General features: G+C 38.9%; 1 protein-coding gene across 1 annotated transcript in view; it reads left to right on the top strand.

Moving 5' to 3' along the window:
- Positions 1-22874, top strand: part of TRPM5 (transient receptor potential cation channel subfamily M member 5) — a 40740-nt gene that overhangs the window by 9308 nt on the left and 8558 nt on the right. The window contains exons 5-18 of the mRNA XM_009288747.1: positions 201-265; positions 2120-2311; positions 3636-3738; positions 4586-4704; positions 5340-5690; positions 8123-8254; positions 9425-9548; positions 11604-11749; positions 12527-12639; positions 14122-14217; positions 16629-16887; positions 18056-18174; positions 18706-18838; positions 21281-21455. Of these exons, the coding sequence (XP_009287022.1) occupies positions 201-265; positions 2120-2311; positions 3636-3738; positions 4586-4704; positions 5340-5690; positions 8123-8254; positions 9425-9548; positions 11604-11749; positions 12527-12639; positions 14122-14217; positions 16629-16887; positions 18056-18174; positions 18706-18838; positions 21281-21455 (2127 nt within the window). The remainder of the gene's footprint in view (positions 1-200; positions 266-2119; positions 2312-3635; positions 3739-4585; positions 4705-5339; positions 5691-8122; positions 8255-9424; positions 9549-11603; positions 11750-12526; positions 12640-14121; positions 14218-16628; positions 16888-18055; positions 18175-18705; positions 18839-21280; positions 21456-22874) is intronic.

Below are 22874 nucleotides of genomic sequence, written 5' to 3'. Positions count from 1 at the left end.
TAGGACCCTATCTGCTAGGTCACAGTGTTACTATCTTCCTTTGCCACTTGCTTCTGCACTTGCCTGCCTTCTGCAGGCTCATGTTCTGGTGGGTGTCAAAACAGCACATAACAGGAGAAGTATTTTCAAGGGGTTGGCAAAAACACAATAATTTTGTGAAAGCTGTTACCTTTTTAAAAATTAAACCATCTATTTCACAGGAACGGGTAGCATTGAGATCCCTGTGCTTTGTTTACTGGTAAATGGAGGACCAGGCACACTAGAGGTAAGAAGCTGCAACTTTTGAAAAATAAATTAACTGGTGCTAAGTAATTAATAAAAAATTTGGCTGGATGACAAACACATGTCTTGGCACTTTACGTAAAGTCAAAATTCGTATCTATACACCATTAAGAACTGAATTCTGTTAATATTAAATTTGCCAGTATTTGTTTGGGAGAAATATTTCCTTTTGAATAGGTACCAGCTGATCATTAAAACTTCCATTGCCAGCTCATACAGTGGGAAGAAGGAATCCAAAACCAAAACAAACCCACAGAAGCCAGCTCCAAATCTAGCAAAATATAAATATTGTGCTATTACTCGAGATCACATACAAAAAAAGATTAATCATTCAGTGCTGCCCAGCAGCAGCGAGACAACTGTCTCTGTCACAGAGCTCCAAGGAAGTACAAGACCAGGTTTGCTCGATATGCCATTTAAAACTATAGTGTCCTAGTTCCACTAAGCAAAAATACACTTTAGGATGATGACTGGAGAGTTGTCTGCTAACAATCCCGTATCTTCTTCAGCAAAAGATCAGTTTTGATTTTTTCCTGAGTAGTTCTACAACTTAAAGAACCTGTTAGCTAGAAGATACTCTGATTTCTATTTTACTTTTACTGGTATTTTATTTTGCTACTTTGTAGCAGCCTGTATGTCCATATGGCTTTTTTTTTTTTTTATAATACACTCAGATGAAAAGGAATACTCTACAGTACCTTTAGAGAGGTAACATTAACCATAATTTAAAGTTTCCAAGTGATAAGACTCTGCCACACAAGCTGGTAACCTCTTTGAGAATAATGACTCATTTCTGGTGACGTTTTCTGGTTTCAGTTTCCAGTCCCTGCATCTTGTCATATCTTTGTCAGCTGGACTACAACACACTCTGGTATTAGAAATCTCACTGTTTAAACTAGGATTATGTCACCTCTTGAGCTTTCCTTCTAGAAGCTAAATATGGCAGTGTTTTCTATATCTTGGTGTTGAAAAATCACATATCGCAACCTATAAATCCTCTTTTCAGAGTTTTAGAGAACAAAGTGACTTGGAGACCAAAGGTGACTGGCTGGAGCTGCCCTAAATTTACATGGGCTGGGAATGGATAAATGATTGTGCTTTTTTAGAATATCAATTTCTTAAATACAAATTGGATAATACACACCAAGGACTATAACAGTTGTTAAAAAAAACCACTAAACTAAAAAAAAAAAATCGTATGCAACAAGCAAGTCAATAGTTAGATTCTTAGAGTCTCATTAGCTTCTTGCATAACTCCAGAGTAAGAAATAGATTGGCAGCAAATAGTCATTGTTGCAATTACGATGCCATGGCCTCTGCTTTCCTCTCTCAACAACCTGCCTGACTCATTCTAATTGCACAAGTAATAGAATTATCAGCCTTTGACTCTTGCAGTTGCTATGCTTCAGTGTTTTTTTTCCTGTGGCCCAGTGTTGTATTCCCACAGGCAAATTCCTGATTTTCAGAATGTATCACCAGGTTTAGCAGCCAGAAGAGCCTGCTGAGAATTTCTGTATGGTGCTCCTTTTGCACTTGACTATGCTGAAACACAAACTGGGGGGGGAAGTCAGGGACAAAGAAGTTTTATGCATTGTTTGTCCAAATCAGGTTGCTCAGCTACTCAGCAGACGTGTCATGAAAAGGTATAGTCAGGGGCCTATACATGGACGACCTGCTACAGAATCAGGAAAATCCTAATAGCTTAGAGGAGTCTGGACTGACTCCATAGTGAATCTGTTTTAGGTACACATTTATTCCTAGTTCGCAAGAAATCCTTCTGTTGAATAACATTTTCTTTCCATATATGAATTCTTAAAATTTACTTTTTAAACTACAGAGAATTTGCAGCAGTTTGGAAAATTCTGCTCCCTGGCTTATCTTAGCAGGGTCTGGAGGTACAGCTGACATCTTAGCTGCATTCATGAATGACCCGCAGCTTATCACGCCAGAAGCTGTTGAAAAGCAATTTAAGGAGAAATTCCCTGCAGAAAGCTTCTTGTGGAAGGACATTCTCCAACGGACAGCAACAGTGAGCTCATATGTTTGATAATTACATACATCATGTTCACAAGCTCTCTCCTACCATTTCGAGCTTTGGTAGTCCATTCAGTATGGGTTTGACAAGAAGCTGCCCAAAAGTTTTGGGTACTCCAGTGCTCTGACACTAGTGTCATAGAATACCTCTCTAACATTAAAATCAAGTGCTCAGTTGATCATACAAACTACTTTGTCCTAGTGATTCAGCTGAACACTTAGGGCTCTGTCCTTCCTCAATTATTTCCTCAAGTAACAGCCAGCACCCAGGAACCCCACAGTCCTTCTGGAGGAAATGAAGCATTATTTATACTCCACAGCTGTGGAGCTTGTGCAGCTGTGACAGAAGAGACCTAATTCATGATCTACAGCTGTTAAATGGAAACTTAATTAAGCATGAATAAATTAAAAAGGATGAAGGGTGTTTAGAAATTGTCCTATCTATTGTCAGTTATGTGTGTTCTTAAAAAAGAATGACAAAACAGATTCACAGATTTTCCTTACTCTTTGTCTTGAGGCACACTTGCTGGACTTAAACCACTACGCATAAGTATTTAAGAAACAAAAAACCACTTTGAGATTGTCTTTCTGTGAAGATTGAAGAGCACTGTGTGCCTCTGAGATAAACCAAGTCCATTTGACCTGATCCACTACTTATTCTTTGCAGTCCCTGCCATAATCCTTAGCTTTAGAAGTTCCACATATTAATTCCGTTAGGGAGAACTTTGCCAGATCACTAACACAAGGGGATGGAAGGGCATCTAGAAGCAATATTGCCAGATGCTCACAAAGTCTCGGTGCAGCTGCACTGTGAGAAAGAAAACTCAATAAATAGAGAAGCAGAAGGAAAGACTACTGTATATATCAATATTTGATGACTTTTACTCAAAGAAGATTTAGAGACTATGCTTTTAAATAAATTACTCCAAGAGCAAAACTTAAATGTCAAAGCAGGAAAAGGTAAAACAAAACTAGTGGTATGCTGGCTGCCACAGCATGACTATGAGTCAAATAAATAAAAATGTGAGTTAAGGAAGGATCTTTTAATTAAAGTACTGCTCTGGTTCTCAGGATATCCAAGTTCTGTTACTTCTATCCTGCTAGGTGATTTTGGAAAAGGCAGTAACTCCCTCCTTTCCTTAGGACTTATTTATATATGGGAAAGATAATAATGTTTGTCTTCTTGCCAAACCTCAGCTTTACAATTAGAACCTAAGTTTTTGGGAAATAATGTATGGGTGATCTCCACTGGGCTCTTAGGCATTAGTATATAGCAGTAGGACAATGCGTAAAATGAGTTTTGTTTCAACTCCCAACAGATTCAGAACATTATTTCACACCAACATCTTCTAACTCTGCATAACTTTGAGCAAGATGGTTCAGAAGAACTAGACACAGTCATTTTAAAAGCTTTAGTAAAAGGTAAGAACAATAAACACAGCACAGTGTAATACTTGTCTTATTTGACTTCTTCTATGCCATAAATGTATTTCATTCTTGTCCAGAGCAAGTTCAGTTGGCTGTTGGATCAGATTTCATTTCTGATGCAGAGTTCTTCTGTTTGCTTATTGACAAATTAACTGTGGCAGTTACCACAGCTCTTGTAACCTTGCTTTAAACTAGTGTTTGCTTTTTAATCTCATGCTACTGTATAGTACTATTTTAATCACTCCTTTATTTCACTGCTTGCTGCTCTTAGTAGTAGAGGTTATAAAGAACTGAAACATATTGGAGCAGTTATTCCAATTACAAGCCATTTAAAAAAACGCCAAGTAGAACAAAGGCAGTTCAGGTCTAGAAACAATGCATTTCTCCTATAAGAAATCTTCACTGTATCTTCTGAAAGAAGACATTACTTGCTCTGCCACCCATTTCAGTTTGTGTTAACTTCACGGTTTGAGTTAGCCTAAGTTTAGCATGGGGGAAAAAAAAAAAAAGACATTCTATTCCTAATGTGTTAATTGAAACAAGACAAAAACAATAGCCAGTCCTGCCCCCGCCTTTCTACAGGCCAGGGTCCCTCTTAAAATCCTAGACATTTAAACTTAATGTTTTAATAGAGAATTCAGCTAGCAAAAATAAATTTTTAATATTAATATTTCTTAAGTTAGGAGAAAAAAATGCTGTGAAGGGTTGCTGGTTAAACAACCCACAGATCTGTGATAGCTGAAGGACAGCTTGTATTGCTAATCAAATTACCAATACTATATTAAATTAAACATAACAAGTGTAAAGTACTGAGTTTATTTGCATTTCCTATTTTCGCCAGCCTGTAAAAGTCACAGTCAGGAGGCTCAGGAATATCTGGATGAACTGAAGCTGGCAGTGGCCTGGAATAGAGTGGACATAGCTAAACGTGAAATATTCAATGGTGATGTGGAGTGGAAGGTACCACGTTTTATTGCTTTAGGGGACAATCGGTGTATAATCCAATGTGTACAGGACACTGAAACATCCTGATAGAAGGCTTGAGTTTTTAACACTATCTGCATTCTCCACTAAGAGATTGGGCAGTGGTAATATGCTTCCTTAGGCTGTTTGTCTTTCTGGTCCCCTATATGATAATGGCTAAAGATAGAGGAATAATTCAGTGGTCATGGTCTCTTTCTTGAGCTCTTTGGGGGCAAGAATCTTCCCCCCACACTTCTGTCCAGACCTTTAAAGCAAACAAACCTGAGCTTACAAAGCAAAAGAAGCTTGATATGCAGATATTACTTTTAGAAGATGGTAGGAAGAATGTCACTGTTTCTAACTGCTGTATAAATACCCAGTGCAGTGGGTACTTAATATCACCACAACTCCTACAGCATGCTATTTGTGTTGATGTTTTGACATTAATGCTTATATAGACATTTTGTCACAGAGAAATGAAGAGAGTTCTACCTCTTTCTCATTGTACCCACTTTTGACATGGTGGAAGACAAAATGTGCATGTCCTCATGTTAAATGTTAACCTCCCTCCTCATCCATCCATGATTACCCCCAAAAACTTCTTTTTTTTTTTCTCCCCTTCATCAATCTAGTCCTGTGACCTGGAGGAAGTGATGATGGATGCTCTGGTCAATGACAAACCAGAATTCGTAAAATTATTTGTTGACAATGGGGCTAACATATCCGAATTCCTGACATACGGTCGTCTGCAGAGACTCTACTGTTCCATTTCTCAGAAATGTCTCCTCTATGAACTTCTACTGAAGAAACATGAAGAAAGCAAGCTGACCTTGACAGGGCTCACTGGTCAACAGCATAAGGAGCAGAAAGAGATCTGCCCACCCTTCACTCTAAGTGAGGTCTCTAGAGTTCTCAAGGATTTTCTCCAGGATGCATGCAAAGGTTTCTATCAAGACTTCAGACACGGAGGCAAGAAGAAATCCGTGAGTTACAACTTTCCATCATAGTCCTGCTCCCCTCCAATTTAGAATTTGAAATATTTTAACTAGGTCTAGCCTTTGGGGGTGGGGCAGGGAAGGAAAGGGAAGATGAGAGAAACAGTCACTTCAGTTTCTCATTCCTTTTTTCAGCTCATTATTATTACAGCTAAAATGGTTTGATCTTTTTAATTTCAAACTTAAAAAGGAAAAGAAAGGAATTTCTAAGATAGGTTGTGATTCTTCTTTCTCCCCCTCTGCACATGGGCTTTTATGCAAAGTTTTACTGTACCTTGAACTAGTGCTAAGATATGGCCTCCGTTTCAGGATCTGCAGAGGCCCCTGTATCTCACACTCTTCTAGTGCAACTTCCACAGACCACTCCTCATTCTAGCACCTTGCACGTGGAGAACAGTTTGTTGATCTTACTAGCCTCACATGTGTAAGAACAGATTCAATGAAAGATATATGGGGAATATGAAGAGATAGATTTAAGTTTACTTAGGAGTAATTAGACATAAAAATAGCAGTCTGCATTTCTCATGTGGAACTTCAAGCAGAAGTACTTGAAAGACAGTATTTTCTAGGAGAAAGTCAAGCAGGCGATGGCCATTTGCAATCCCGGGTCTGAAAATGGTAATCTTTGTACATAAAACTATTCCCAGATTTGTACTGTGTAGGAGTAGATTGGACATTCAACAGTGTGCAGTACATGGTATTTGCCTTTAGATCATTATAGTCTTGTTATTGAGTGGCATAACACACAGGAAGAAATAAGAACGATTGCGTGAAGTGGCCCTGACAAGCACCCTGGCCAACAAAAGACAAGGATAACATGTGATGGGTACCACTGTGAAATGTCTATAGCGCACTGTCCACAATTGTGCAATAGATATATCATCATTTTTACATTTTGACAGCATATTTAACGTAGAAACTCATAAGTACTGAAGTTCTTGCAAGAGCATTGGAAATAAGTTTGGATGCATGATTTCAAAACAGAGATATAGAGAAAATTCATTAAGATCAGAGTTTTAGACAAACTAGACAATTAAACCAATATTTGCCAAGTTCTAGTTTCCTCTTAAAACTGTTTAAACTAAAAAATAAATTGGAAAAAAAAAATTTCTCACTCAAGAGCTTCAATCACTTTTGCTTTGATAAAGCCTAGCTAAATTAATTAGTAGTATGAAAAGCTAAGTTTGAATCTAGTCAGGATTTCTTTGTACACAAGGACAGACAATTTGGGGCAATACCTTTGAAGTCATTAGGCAGAATCCAGACTTACAAATTTTACAGAAATAAATTTTGCCCCCGAAATCTCACTTACCTTTGTGGGATTTGGCAGTAAGTGAGCTAAAGCCAAGCGCTGTAAATAAGGCCCAATTCAGATACCAGATCACACTGCCTACTAGCTTTTCTTCTTTAAAAGCTTCTTCCCATAGCTGCCACTAGTGGCTCAATCCCATTCTCATTGGCAACAGAAAGAGCATTACTGTACTGGGATACCAGTGTCACTGCTGCTAAATTGTGTGTCTTATTTCAAGTTAGGAACTAGTGGTTACAAAGACTGATAAGACTTCTGGGATATCTTTGTCTCCTGCAACGTTTTCAATGCAATTCAGTTGATTAAATAGATCACTACAAACTGAAGAAAAAAAAAAACAAACCACCAACACCCCCAAAAATGCCATTAAAACAAATTTGAACAGGATCCCATAGTTTAAGTGATTAAAATATATTCTCACAAAAACTTGTTTTATTAAAAGAAAAAATCCACTCTGGCTGCTTCTAATTAACACAATAGATATAAAGGCAGTTTTTAAACATAAAACTCAGAACTTGACCTAAGTTGCCATACTTCCTCTGGAGAGTTTTTTATCAAATGCTAAAGAAATAAGCAGTGTTCTACTTAAAATACTCCCTACATGAGGGAGAGGTTTCTCAAAGGAAAGACTTAAAAGAGGGACTTGACGTACTCTATTCTTGTCCTGTACAGGGCCTTGGCGAGATTTATTTCTGTTGAAATAAAATGCCTTTTGTTCCCTTTCTCTGAAACCATGTCCTCTGTGGCAGTTGAGCTGAATCCAATATAACTGAAGGCAAGCTCAGATTAGTTAATCACAGGTTTGTCTTGTATGATATTACACACCAGTGGTGCAACCCCGGCCTTAATAAAATCAGTGAGAGCTTTACCATTGACTTCAATGGAGCCACGGTTTCATCCAGAACGTTCTCACACATATTGAGTTATATCGGGGACACAAGGGTCCTTTGATTCAGTACAGAATGAACTAATTACCTCTCAGTCCTACAGAAAATAAAAAGAAAAATCAAAAGAATATGAAGAAGCTGTCAAGGCCAAAAGCAGCTTAGATGGTCATTTGCATGGAATGAGACTGCAAAGTAGGTTTTAATTTCTACAAACCATATTTCAGGATAAAATGAATGCAAAGCGATTACCTGGGCCATTGGATATGAACCAGAAAAGCGAAAATCCTTGGAGGGATTTGTTTGTATGGGCAGTACTTCAAAACCGGCACAAGATGGCAAACTATTTCTGGGCTATGGTAAGCTTTCAGCTGTAGCTGCTTCAGGTGAAATATTGGCATATTTCAAGTATATGAGCTGTTTTTTGCTCAGCCTTGCAGCTCAGACAACAGATAGGTTTGTTTCTAAAATACAAGATGTGACATTTATAGCGCCTTTCATCTCTATGTGGCTCATGCCAGGAGGGGCCAGAGGGCCTGACAGAAAGGGAGGGCAGAGCAGCAGCAGGTGTAAATCAGCACAGCCTGAAACACTTCTGATTAACTTCAGCTGCAGAGTTGGCCCTCCTCTTCCTTGCTGCTGATGTCTCACCACTCAGTCTCAGGTTTTGTTCCTTCTACAATAGGTCAATTGTTTGGGTTCTAGCATGATCAAGAGGGAAGAGGTGCAATCAAGCATCTTAAGCTTACGTGCTGTATGCGTAGGGAACAACAGCATCACACTCAAAGGCTGAGCTTCAAGCTGGCATAATTGGCCCCTGTTTTACAATCCTCCACAACCAAGGCCCTGTATCATGCATCTGGAGTGCAGTGCCATAGCTTCCCTCCCCCCGCATAGCCAGACGCAGCTATCAGGCTCCATCCCTGAGCTTCCAGATGGCTGCATCTGGCACGGGGGAGTCATGGGGACGGACAAACTGCAGCACAGCTCTTCAGTCAGTGAGTGTGTGTGCACGTGTGCATGCAGACACATCTGCACCTTGCAGGGCCTTGTGTTTGTGGAGCCCTATTACCAGAAGGCACATTTCTCTGCTGTGTGCCACTGTTGTGCCTCTGCCAGCTGTGCTCCCTCCTTTCCTATATGTCCTTATGCAGGGTCTCAGCACTGCCGTGTTAGAGGTATCTTGGCACTGTGAGACTGTTTTGCGCTATTTCCATAACGTATTATTCTCCTTTCAGTCTTTGACTGCTACCCCAAATCAGGCCCCTCTAAGGTCAATCAAACCCAGAATCTCCAGCCTTTTAAGGCACAAGAACTACCAATATGTGTTTTTCAATTCTCAAATGCCACCAAAACTGTCATTTCGATTGACATTTTGGACTTTCAAGTCCGTATTTGAGGGAAGATTCTTTGAAGGGGAGACATGCATGAATTTTTTTTTTGGTTAGATGTGTTCCTTGGTGAAGTCTCCCCAGTTCAGAAATGCCCTCCAGTGTATGGTAACAGCACCCCCCCTTTCAACTCTACAGGGTCAGGAGGGTGTAGCTTCAGCTCTGGCAGCTTGCAAGATCCTTAAAGAGATGTCCCACCTAGAGACGGAGACCGAAGTAGCACGTATAATGAAAGAGGCCAAGTATGAGCAGCTCGCTGTTGGTAAGTAACGGCACCTTTTTAACAGCATCAAAAATTTAAGAAGTAACTGCCATTGGAAGGCAAGCAAGTGAAAAAAATAGCATTTCAGTTGTAAAAGGTCAACTGTGATGAATAATTTAACAGCCTTGCAGCACAGGCAGTCCCAAACATTCAAATACCACAGAAGAAGGACTTAAAAACCAATCATTTTGGAAAAATCAGTGTTCCAAGACTGGCCCCTGGGATGCATGGAAGAAATTACTCTCCTGCTGCACGTTGGTATTTTAAGTGTCTGATCTTAGTACAAGGTGTGTAACAGCGATGGGCAAGATAGAATAACCAGAACACTTCCAGGCTCACAGCAGACTGGTTTTCCTGCAATATCAAGCTTGCTCTGTAAGGGCCACTAGAGCAACAAGTTTTAAGGTTTGTCTTCAGTGCTAAAAATAATTTGAGATTACCTCACCCAGAAAAGGGCTAACTGCACTGCAAAACTGCAGTGAGGCTCAGAATGGTTTCACAGCGGACAAGCTGCCCCTCCCTACAGCGCTAAGCATTCAGGCATCTGCGATGCTGGAATGCCAAGGCCTCTCCCCCTTGCCTGGTTTAAAAAACAGACGTCTGTACACAAACTTCTCTGCTGATCTGACTTCAGTCTAATCCGTACCTGAAGGTAGCACTGCTGTGAACAGAGGGCTTTTAAAGTGTGCCACACGTGGCAATGCAGAGGCTCTTTCTCTCCTCTTCAAGCTAGTATATCAAGCAGCTGAAGGCTCATGCAGATGTTGCTACATTATTTATACACAGATAACATTTTCCCCTCTTCTCACAGGGCCATTATTATTTACAAACAATAAAAGTCAGGTTCTCATATAATCATGGGGCTCGAGTAATTTAGTCATGGAATTACAGGGTCTAATCCAACACACAGAAGTCTGCTCCTTGGCTTTGGTAAGTATTAGATCAGATCCTCAATTTTAATTTCTGGCCCAGATAACTGTCAATATTAAGTAGAGCAAACATTCTTTAAGAATTATAAATACCACATCGACTGCAAAAGAAGTCTGTATATCAGCTTGCTTTAAGTGAACTTGATTCTTTCCCCAGCCCTCATAGTGTAACAACAAGGTGCAGGCTGGCCTAGGAAAGGTACTGAGATAATCAGGTGAATCAGCAGAATGAAACAGATACAAGAAGTCAGATGTTGTCTAATGAGAAAACCTTGACTTTTTGGACTGTTTATCCTAGTTTCTGAGCTCCAGGAGCAGCTTCTCTGGAAACAAAACTATGCCACAACACTCTACCAAGTCTAATTTTATTTTATGTCAAATAGCTATGTCTTAAAACCAAGGATTTGTTGGCTACAAGCCAAAGCTGAGCTGCTCCTTTTGTTTAGTCTATTCAGGCGAGTGGGGGCAGGGTGGCAACTCATCCTTCAAAGTATAAGAGGATCACCCAAGAGGTACAGTTTTGCTTGATACTGCCTGAAGCTCCACATGAGGCAGCTACAGATGAGGGACTATAACAAATACTGACATGTTTCCAAGAAGTTTCTTACGCTGTCTGTAGAATAACTGAGAAAGAAAAATGTCTCCTCAGATCAAACAGCAATAGGAAAAAAAACCACCAAAACCCAAACCTGTTAGAGGCCCCAGGCTGAGAAGGGAGCACGCAGATAAACAGAGGTGAGAGGGAGGTACTGAGATACTTACTCCATACCTTTCTGCAAATAGTGGGAATTTTAAAATTACAGTGATTGTTTTTCACCAAGGCAAATCTCTTTCATCTGCCCTCTGCCCCAACACATGTACACACATGCATAAAGCCATAGCGAGTTATTCTTGTGTCCAGCATCATTCCTCTCTCCCTCTCACCTCCTTTTAGCTCTCTCAGGCTCTTTTCAACTACTTCAGCCCTGCAGAAGTCTGTGGTGCAGCAAGGAGCATCTCGTAGTGCTCAGGCTTTGCTGCCACCGTGCTGCACCCTACACACATCACTCCCTTGCCTTACATTCATTTTTTAATTTCTTCCTTTAAATTACAAGATCTGTTTGTCTATGTTTCCTTCATTTGGCAGAACTGTTTAATGAATGCTACCACAACAGTGAGGAGAGAGCGTTTGCTCTGTTGGTAAGGAAAAATCAGTACTGGAGCAAAACCACCTGCCTTCAGCTGGCTACAGAAGCAGATGCAAAGTCTTTCTTTGCACATGATGGTGTCCAGGTAAGTTTTACAGACCCTTCCCTCATCGCCTCTACCCCCAGGTCCTTTAAGCATGATGTTGGACACAGAAGAGGGTAGCACAGCAACTGAACAACCCCATGAAATGTATTCCCCTAAGAGACATTCTTCGGAGAGGGGACTCTTCCCTCTCCCTAGCACCATACGAAGAGGATGTTATACCGCATCCTTGACAAAGCAACACAGTTCCCCCTTTCCCCTCCCCTTCATCCAGTTGGTCCGCAGACCAGTGCGCTGAGGAGAAGGTTTAGCCCTTATTCCATCCTGTGCTTTTTCTTCCTTCCTTGCTCACAGAGAAGCATCAGGAATGCACTTTAAATCTGCCTGTGGCATGATGAAGCTGCTCCAAGATGTGAGGTAATTCCTTGTTCAGATTCAAGGAAGAGCTCACTGGTAAAGTTAAATCAAATTACTATTCAGCTTTGCCCTCATGACCTGAGTTCTTTCCACATACACAAAGCTAAATTAAGAGTGATCATTCTTTTAGCTCCCAGTGCCTGACTGGCACTTTCTTAGTACTACAGATGTTGCTTAATTCCACTTGACTTGCTGTTCTTTCCACTGTCCTCCTCATAACTCTTTGCATACTCAACAACATCTGCAGAAAGACGTGCAGAGCACCTGTTTGCTCTGAAGGTGTGCCTGCTCTTTAGGTTTCCAGAGCATTCACTGTCTTAGGAGCCACAGAACATAGGTGCACTTCATCTGCATGTATGGTTTTATGATGTTAAAGCAATCCCTTGTTTTCTTGACTTTCAGGCCTTCCTTACAAAAATATGGTGGGGAGACATGTCTACAAGCACACAGATCCTGAAGTTAATCTGTGGATTCTGGTGTCCTTTCCTAATCTACACAAATTTAATAGCATTCAGGTACAAACATAACTATTTGGGTGCAAGAGATAAGTAAGAGATGAAAAATAAGCCATAAAGAATACCCAGACTCAAAATTTCGCACCTAAGTGATAAAAACAGTAATATTGCCTCAGAGCATCAACAGAAGGACTGCACCACTATTAACCAAATCAGTTTTCTATGGGACTGAGTGATTTGTGTATCCTGTGCTAGTGCCTATTTTAATACTTAAAAGATCAATGCCAAGGTTTCACATAAATCACTTCTATTTTGCACAGTCCACAGAAAAGCCCGTTGGAATTCTGTCAGCTCCAGATTCTACACAGTCATGTATAAAATATCTCCAGGCATAGCACCATCTATTTCTAGATTTGGAGATGCCTGGTTCAAACCTCAGTATCTTATCTAGAAAAACAGCCATCATAAAGCAGTATTCTCAGCCACAAGCCTTGTATCTTATCAAGGAAAACAGCCATCACAAAGCAGTATTATCAGCCACAAGCCTTGATAACCGTAAGCCAAGCTTAAAAACACAGGACTGACATGAAATCAATTAAGATTTTAAAATTCAATGTCTTATGAGATCTCTTTGTTAGTCTCCTGCAGGCATAGCTTTGGAGTTCGTAGTTTTCAGCTTTTTGTCACAGTGAAGATGGCTAGAATCTTAGGTTTTCTTAAAAAACAAAAACCAAACCAAAACAAAAAAAACAGAAGAGAAAGATGCTGAGCCAAGATGCTCAGGCAGTCATGAGAATCCAGGAACTGACACTTTAAGAAAACCTCCTAATATTGCAAGAATCATGTACAAATCATCAGAATTGGCATTATGGAATGACATGCTATCATGAAATAGATGTTTCTTAACCGTTAAACTACTTAAAAAGCAAGAGGAAAACTTGTTTGGCACTGCTGACTTAAGACTTTCCTTCTGCCAGTATCACTAAAGATGACCTTCTTGTCATAGCGGCTGCCGGATTCACAAATTCAAGTAATTTAATGTGAAATTTTGGCAAAGTTTCATGAAAAGGTTTAAATTATGATTCGTAATCAAAGTAAGCCTTTCCAAATTTGTTCTGTTGAGGACATTTTTTGCCTCCTTTCCCTGGAAATGCAGGAGTTGACACCATGTTCCCTACTGCTTCTGGCATTTCCTCTCTTAATCGCTACTAAGAGTAACCAGGAATGGAGCATTGGGGTGTTGTCTTCTAGGACTGACTGAGGGGTTTATTTCTGCTCAAGTCCTAAGTAATTTGAGGAAACTGACCATCCTGCTCCATTTTTGTGAAGCATGCCAATTATCACTTCTCTGAATCTTGAGGGCGACTTCAGCTTTCTCCTTACAAATAAACAGAATTTGCAGAGTTAAGGATTATGCATTATTTGATAGCTTCTCACTGGAGCAAGTCCAAGATAAGTACATGCTAGCAGTTCTGTATAAATGCCAATTTAGTAGTGAAAAATTGCTATCATCTTTCAACTAATGAGTTTATTTCCTTACAGTGATGAAAAACAATCAAAGAATGAGCCAGAGCCATTTAGAGAGCTGGACAGTTTAGATACAGAGAGGACTCTGTTTTTTTCCAAGGAAGAAGATAGGTAAGTTTAAAACCATTAGTTAAAATAACTTTTGTGACAACAATCAAAGAACAGGACACTTCTTGTGGATTAGTGACCAGCTGAAGGACCAAGAAAGTCATTACTCCTCAGAAAGTGCTGTGCCCTCTGATTACTGCTGTTATCCTCTCTAAAAGGAATATAGAAAATAAGGAGGGATATATCACTGTTTTAATGAGACACAACTTCACTTGTTCTGAGCAGGTAATTTCTATAGAACAAGGAATCTGCTTAATACCTGGGGAATCACAAAGCATTTCCTAAGATTCCCTTCAGCTCATGATGGCTGATATACATTGGATTTAGGAACTAAGCCCCTATCAGATTACTGAGCTAAGCAGAAAGAAGGTTCTCAGCAAAACCTTACATTATTTAAGTGCATCACTACGTACTTTCCTACAAAGGCAGCAAGAGAAGTACTTGCAAACATCAGTACCTGGGAATTTTATATTAGGTCAGCTTCCCACCATACTAGTGTTCTTCCTTTATATTTTAAAAGATGGGTCATGGGGAACCTGAAGTACAACAACAAACTTATGAGTTAGAGGGAGCATTACACAAATGGGTAACTGAGCACAAAGATTTTGTCAGTTGCTTGTGGTGATTCACAGATCTGTGATTCAGAACTTCCGAATCCCACCCTATACCTCTGCCACACACTCATCACCAAAACCTGGGAGGCCACAAGGACTTAAGTCAGGACAGGAAGACTTTTGATTAGCACAAAGTCCTCTTAATGGCTAAATAGTGCTAAATAGCCACTTGTATTAAGCACGTGCTTTTCAATGATTTATAGAGAACTTCAGAAATATGTGAACAGCGGTAGCAAGGAAGCATCATCCGCGGTATGAAGTGCTGGACCAAGTCAGAGTTATTAGGTTCTATTTTTACCTCTGGCATTTAACTGCTGGTAGATTGGAGAAAATCATTAGTTGTTCTCTCTCCCTCCCTAACCTACAAAATAGGTGTAAAAGCATCTGCCTCTTGGGAGCTATTTGTAAGCAATGTCATAAAGCACTTCCATATCCCAAGTGAAGCGTGGTTTGGTCATTATGTTGTGCGTTCCAATTGCTATTATCTTAGCAATTTATTTTAACAAAGAGGCTCTCTCCCAGATCTATTTCAGCATCTTACAGTAAAGCTGCAATTATCTGTTTATGATATTAGCCTGTTACCATGGGAATGTATCTTATGACATCATAAATTGAGAGGTAGTACAGAATCAGGCACATAGAAAAGACTGGCTGTGAGGAGAAACTTCTCCTTCTAACAAATTTATTTAATAATTAGCAAGAACGTCAGGGGAAATTAAAAAACAGTGAAGAGTCATTGTTTATTTTTTGTGAGGTGAAATTGAAAACATACCCTAGTGCATCCTTCGTTAGAGATCACACCTCTCAGAGTCACAAAATTAAAGATCCAATAACATCCCTAGCTTACACAGGAGAGCAACTTATGTGGAAACAAAACCTCACGCTAAGATCAAATTGCTATCAAATACAGGGAACTTGCATTTTCTGCACAGGATAATTTCCATTGCCAATAGATAGCACTTTATGTTCCAGAACACAGCAAAAACAACTGTATATGTACAGGTCAAATTTCCCTTCAGTTACCAAAATATTTGCGTAATTCCACAATAGTCAAAGACTATTTAAGTAATTTTAAGATTTAATTTTAATTTAATTAAGACTAATTAAGTAATTTATGAGGTCAACCTTTTTTGCTAAAAGGCTTCTATATTACTTTTTCTGCAATTTAATTTAATCGTAAAGGGCAAGATGCCAGCACTTACAGTTGTGTAAAGGACTAAAGTATTCCTTCAGTAGTTCTCTCAGACTTCAGCAACGATAGTCAAGAAACACATGCTTAGTATGATCCGGCACTTTTGAGACTGGGTCAAAAAGAGGAATTGTTTAAAGTCACAGCAACAACAAGAACTTCTGCATGCAAGCCCTACAAGAATTTTTTAGAGGCAAAATAATTAAGAACTGACTCGCAAACTACACTGGCCATTTGCTTTTCTTTCCTATTATTTAGGATGATGAAGAACAATTAGCCCACTTCCCCCTCTCCTTGTGTATTTGCACAGTGTTTCTACTACATGCAGGAACACAATGAAGTTACAAATAAAATTAACACAACAAAACTGAAATAACAAGAATATGTATTCAAGTCTGATGTGACTTTGTTTTTCAAAACCTTCTTTTTGACTTGAAATATTTCTGCTACGGTAATGTGGTTGCTCTGACTTCTACAGCCTTCCTTCTTGCCACCCCTGCATCTGCCTGTTACTATCTTGCAAGAATCTTTGTACAGAATAATACTAAGCCTATTCCCATTAGCTTATTTTAGGAAATCGTCACCAAGCCTATATTCTTTTTGTTTTGCAGAGGAAATGGTAAATTGGAAAAGCAGAACCCTTCTGAAAACATAGCGTGGGCAACATTCATGTTTACTAGGTGGAGAAAATTCTGGAGTGCCCCTGTAACTGTATTTATGGGGAATGTTATAATGTACTTTGCTTTTCTGTTTCTATTTACTTATGTCCTTTTACTGGACTTCAAACCACCTCCACCTGAGGGTCCATCTGCTAAAGAAATTATACTTTACTTCTGGGTTTTTACCCTGGTCTTGGAAGAAATCCGACAGGTCAGTAACCTACAACATCTTAGTAGTAACACAGTAAAACTTAAGGCAATATTTTGAATAGATTTGCAATCTGTATAACTGTAGAAGCTTGAAAATTTCAAGTGTGAGGTACAGTTTTGCACAGAAGAGCAATACAGACCTTACCTTATCTAAAACACTCCACCTCTCTCTCCCAGAGCAAGCTCTTCCTCCACCATATAAAGCTCCACCTCTGTTTTTCCATGCTGGTCCAGCCGCAGCCAAGTCAAGTGAGCTGCTAAGATTCAGGTGTCCTTCACTTTGCAAAGTATCTCTCTGATTTCACTCCCCAGAACTAGGTCCTCCTACCACAAATAATGTAAGTTGGAAGTTATATTCTACACCTGGAAACACAACAGACAACTCTACAGCCTTTTAAGAGATTCTTCCCCACTGGGGACTGTTTGACTCTCCCAGTTACTGGTTTTGGAGTGTCCTCAGCTGAACAACTGAAATCATGTGTGAACAATGGTGCTAATGTGTTGCCAAGTGTGGGTGCATAAAGCTGTCCTCTTAGACACAAAAAAGCGGTTAGAAACATTTACTCTGGAAGAACAAATAGGTGTTCATTATTTAAGCTATAGAGACAGTGAAGGGGATCCCAGTTTGTTACAGTTTATTTGAAATTATGCAGCAAGGCCATAACCAGAGGAGGACATGGAAAATATTTGGATCAAAGAACATTTCATTATAAAACTGTAAAACATGGAGAGTGCCAGGCTAAAACCCAATTAAGAAACCCAACTGTTTGCCTAGATAATCAAATGTGCACTCACTGACAATTCCAGTATACAAACGACAAATCTGTTCATGCTGTTTAGATAGCAATGTCTAGAAACTGAACTTTGACTGGAAGTTGTATTGTTTAACAGCCCGAATGCTGACAAAATCTTAAATCAGGCCTCAAAAATTCTTAAGGCTAATATCACAAGAATAAAAAGATTTGTTTTTTTTTCTTTTTCATCCAACTTTTGTGTTTTAAGACAGTGAACTGAGCTTATGTTTTCAGGCTTTTTTTCCTATTACACTAGGAATTTGTTTTTGCTCTTTGCAGTGAAAGAGAAAAAGGAAACAGGTATTATGTTAAAACTCACAGTGAAATAGTGAAACTGGAAACAGATCAATACTGATGATTATTTCTCTTTTTCAGAGTTTCTATACAGATGAAGACACAAATTTAATGAAAAAATTTAAACTGTATGTGGAGGATAATTGGAATAAATGTGATATGGTGACCATCTTCCTCTTCATAATTGGGGTAACCTGCAGGTATATATCTGTTCCATGTGATGTGGTCAGCATCAGTAGCAAGGTCTATGTATGTCAGCTGACAGGAGAGTCTCATGTGCATGTGAGGACAGGCTGTGACATTTACTTTTACAACCTTTGAGACATGTTTCTGCAATAAAAGCCTCTAAAATTCTGTGGAATCATAGAAGTTGCTCCAGAGACCACAAAAAGACATATTGGTATATTCAAATGCATCTACAGAAAAGCTCTGCTTTTTTTGTTTGTTTGTTTTTGGCAATCACTTTTACTCAATGTACAATATCTTTTTTTTTTTTTAAATTAATCTCATTGAAGCCAAGACAGAGAATACAGTGTCCCTCCATCTTTTGCCTATTTCTCATCAATGTACAGACATTATGTTACATTTTCTTACAGGCTTATGCAACCACAGCCCTGAAGCACTTGCCTTTTCCTAACTGGGCTATGCCCGGAAACTGAGTGTAATATATGAGAAAATACTTCTCAGCAGTACTTACTGAGATCTGATATTTCATTTCATGTGTTCTGCAGGATGCTGAACTCGACTTTTCAAGCTGGCCGTACAATACTTGCCATTGATTTTATGGTGTTTACACTTAGACTTATACATATTTTTGCAATTCACAAACAACTAGGACCAAAGATCATAATTGTGGAAAGGATGGTAAGTGTGCAGTCTTTCTCAGATAAATACTTGTGCTTTCTAAAAAATGGAGAGTAGGAAATCTTCTCTTTACAAAGGAAATCAGTTTATAATCTACCTTTATTTTTATATTTTTAAGACTTGTCATTTTGCATATATTCCCTTATTTATCATGAGTATTAGATGCAATAAATTTGAAGTAGATCCTTCCAAAGAGCTCTGTAGTGTAATACATTGGTCCCAATTTACTAATCTTTGTACATAACCTAATCATTTATCCTCAGATCTGGCAAATGAAGAGTAGAGCGTCTTTGACTTACTGCTGTTCCTCCTACTTCATAAGCTGTGTGCATTCAGAGCAAAGACCTTAGACAGACGACAGGCCATTTACAGAAGGGCAGGACATTTACTGAATGACTCTGCTCCACTTGGGGAAATAGATTATGTTATTTGCAAGAAGTGTGAAAAAAAATCTGTGAAAAAGGATAGTTGCAAGTTTCCCACAGGAGTTATTCTTACTTGTACTTTGTAGGTCCCAGTTACAATGAAAACATATTAGTGCTTTGTAAGCATATGTTGGAAGATGTTGATAAAAGATTTTTATTTATTACCACTCTCCTAGGAAATGAGACATTAGGACTATAGTTACTGTGCTTGGGTATGCGTTGGTATGTTGAAGTAGCTTTTTATTTAGGCATGTTAATCCTCTAGGCCAATTAGGTCATGGTAACTGATTAATAGGAGTTAATCTAATTGTAAGTTATTATAGAATCTACAAATATTTGATTTGTGACTCACAGCAGAGCTCAGTAAAAGCCCTACAGTCTAAACAAGCCTATACATTGAATAAACATAACTACCAAGCTATTTGGATTTGTCTATAAATGCAGTAACTGGAATTCTAACATGACATTTGCTTGGAGTAGCAAAAGGGTAAATGGCAAATAAATATTTGTTCTTGAACATTATCTAGCTTACACCATTAGCAGACTTTTATTGTAAGAGAACAAGCCAGATCTACAGGTCCTAACCCTTCCTTGCTGCATACCAAGCTAAACCAGGGCCTTGAACAAATATGATGATGTGTCTACTATGTTGGCATCTGAAGTCATATGAGATAACACACAGATTAAGAAGATGCAAATAAGAACATAAACAGCAGCCTAGACAAAACCATAAAATGGGACCTTTCATCTTCCCCCCATCCAAGCCAACACAATGCCTTAGCTTTTGTAGTTCAATGTTGAACCTTACATCAAATAAAAGAACAGTGAAAGTTACTTCAGTAAATGATACCTTCTTGAAAGGTTCATCAAGTGGGTTCAAGCAAGATCATTTCCCTTACTTAAACAGAGAAGCAATCCGAGATTCTCTCTTACTGTCTTTCTCCTTTTTAACCTTGCTACAGAGTTGCTGAAACAAGTCTGGTAGCTGCTAAAATGGCAGTTCAATGCCAGAACAATGCCCGTTCACAGAGAGACTGCAGATTGGAAAAAAATATTTCCAGACTTTCCACTGCTCTCTTTTAACTATGACACCATTACAGTCCTGCAGCATTGCTAAATTTTAAATCATCCAGAAAACAAAATAGATTGATGAAAGTCAGAGAGACATCAACTACATCTTGCCTGGCTTAGATACCATGTTTCTTAACAGAACTCCAGGTAACATCCTGAAGGTCTGAAATGCCTATGCTTTTGGGTTACTGCACAATCCAATAATCTAATTGAAATAAATCTACAGTCCCTAATGAACTCTGTCAGATTGATGGGAAGAGAATGAAGTGTTCCTCTTCCATCAGGGAAAAATTATTGCACTTGAAATACATATTAGATTTTTTTAAGTAAGTATTTTAGGATTCAATTACTTCTGCTTCTGTAGAGAAACACAATGCTTAAAAGCAGGAAGTCCTGAAAACAATCCCTCAGATGCATTACTTACCTTGAAAACCCAAGACAGAAGCTACCTGTTCCTTGCAGCCTTCAATGTCTGCTGTGTCAGTGGTTCAGTATTCATCAATGAGCACCAACTGTTACCAGGATTCACTGCTGTAGCAGAACCCTTGTAATTCACAGTAAAGCAGTCGATAGTACTGTGAGATCTCACAGAAAATCTGCGTTTAAAAGGTACAATGAGATTCACTTAAAAGATAAAATGTGTTAAACGTTAGATGATTTAAAAGCAAGGTTAAAACCTTGCTATAATAATTTAAGACATGCCTTTATCTAAATGAGCTATCAAAAGAAAAATGCTGATTACAGGCCAAGAACAATATGATAACAGCAAGGTCCAGAGAGGAATTCTGTGCATGGAACTATATCCCATTCCACCTCCTTTAATCTACACAAGCTTGTAAAGAAACAGAATTATTTGAGCCATTTTCATATAGAAAGACTACCATTCTTTGACTATGCTATTACAGTCACCTCTCCTCCTTTTGTCCCCTCCCCCTCTTTTTTTTAGATGAAAGATGTTTTCTTCTTTCTGTTTTTCTTGAGTGTGTGGCTCATTGCCTATGGTGTGACAACTCAAGCTCTACTTCATCCGGATGACAGCCGAGTGGAATGGATATTCAGAAGGGTGCTTTATCGTCCCTACCTTCAGATATTTGGCCAGATTCCACTGGATGAAATAGACAGTGAGGAAATTTCTTTCCCCCCTAACTTGGCCATTTTTGAATGCACGCTTCTGATTAGAGCATGGAACTCCTTCCCAGTATTGTTGTCTTTTTTATTTTTTTAAATCTTTGTCCTGCAGGCCAAAGCTTTCACATTACTATGATATAAATAGTGTATTTGCAAAGAGATAATGTGCATTGTGGAATTACATCAGAGCATAAGGGTTGGCCCTATTTAGATAAGCTGTCTGAAATATTCACACAAGGATTTGCAGTTTTAAAGGCTGGCATAGCTTCTTTCACTTCAATCTATTTCCGTTCAATTTAAGCTAGACCCAGATATCCCTTTGTAAACAGAAATAATAGCACCTCCATACATTTTGGCAATAGTTTAACGTGACAGTGTTAAAGCAGTACAGCTCTGCCCATAAGCAAACACTTATGTTTTAGAATACTCCTTCAGAGCATTTATTGACTCTGGAGGTAAAGCTGCCCAAATCAAAAAAAGCTAGTAATTGCATATGTGCAACATTTCAAACAAAACAACATAAAAATAATCACAAGACATGGAAATGCTTGGACATAAAAGTTCAAAGGCAACATTTCTGATAGGTAAGCAGGTAAAATATAGAATACGTCATTTCCCAAAGAAGGCTGAAGTAATGCCACAACATTTAGCCAGAATAACAGTGCTAAATGTCAGTGGCAATATTGAAGTAGGATTCAAACTTGAGGTAATATAGATGGAACCAAAAAAATCCCATAGACAGAAGCAAACCAGTAAGCATTCTTTCATGTTCACTCTGCTTAATAAGAAAAAGCATATGTCTTAGAAAAGACAAAAAAGTCTGAATGAGACAAGAGAGCAGGGGTGTGATTCATCTCACTTAACTTTAAATGCCTACGGTGTAAGCATGCACAGCACAACCAGTCACTCTTATTTCCATTAAAGTAATTGGAGAGAAACAAATATTTCTGGAATAGGATTCATCTCATTTGGAAATAGGTCAGATGTAGCGTTCCCTAGAAAGGTGTGTTTCTCTCCATTGAGACTCCGAAAGGTGTCTTCACCTGGATAAATAACTGGTTAAAAGACAGAGAAAAAAAGAATTAACTACACGGGCAACTTCCAGAAGGGAGTCATTTGTCCTGGGGCCCTCTGGGGCTTATTCTGTTTAACATCTTTATGAAACATATGGAAAAGGAGATGGGTAATGTGGGGACAAAATTTGCTGATGAAACTACATTACTGGGTAGTAAAGACTAAAGCTGACACCTAAGAGTTGCAGAGGGCCCTCATGAGTGCTAAATCATCAAATGAAATTCAGTGTAGATAAATATAAGGTAATGTACTTGGTGAAAGCAGTCCCAGCTGTGGTGAGCTTTGATATAACTGCGTGCTCTAAGCAATAAGATCATGGGATTATTCGTGGCAGGGGA

The sequence above is a fragment of the Aptenodytes forsteri genome, unplaced genomic scaffold (assembly GCF_000699145.1).
Source record: "Aptenodytes forsteri isolate BGI_AS27 unplaced genomic scaffold, ASM69914v1 Scaffold8, whole genome shotgun sequence".
Taxonomy (NCBI): domain Eukaryota; kingdom Metazoa; phylum Chordata; class Aves; order Sphenisciformes; family Spheniscidae; genus Aptenodytes; species Aptenodytes forsteri.
Note: the sequence above shows the minus strand (reverse complement) of the source record. Positions and strands in the feature narration are given on the sequence as shown.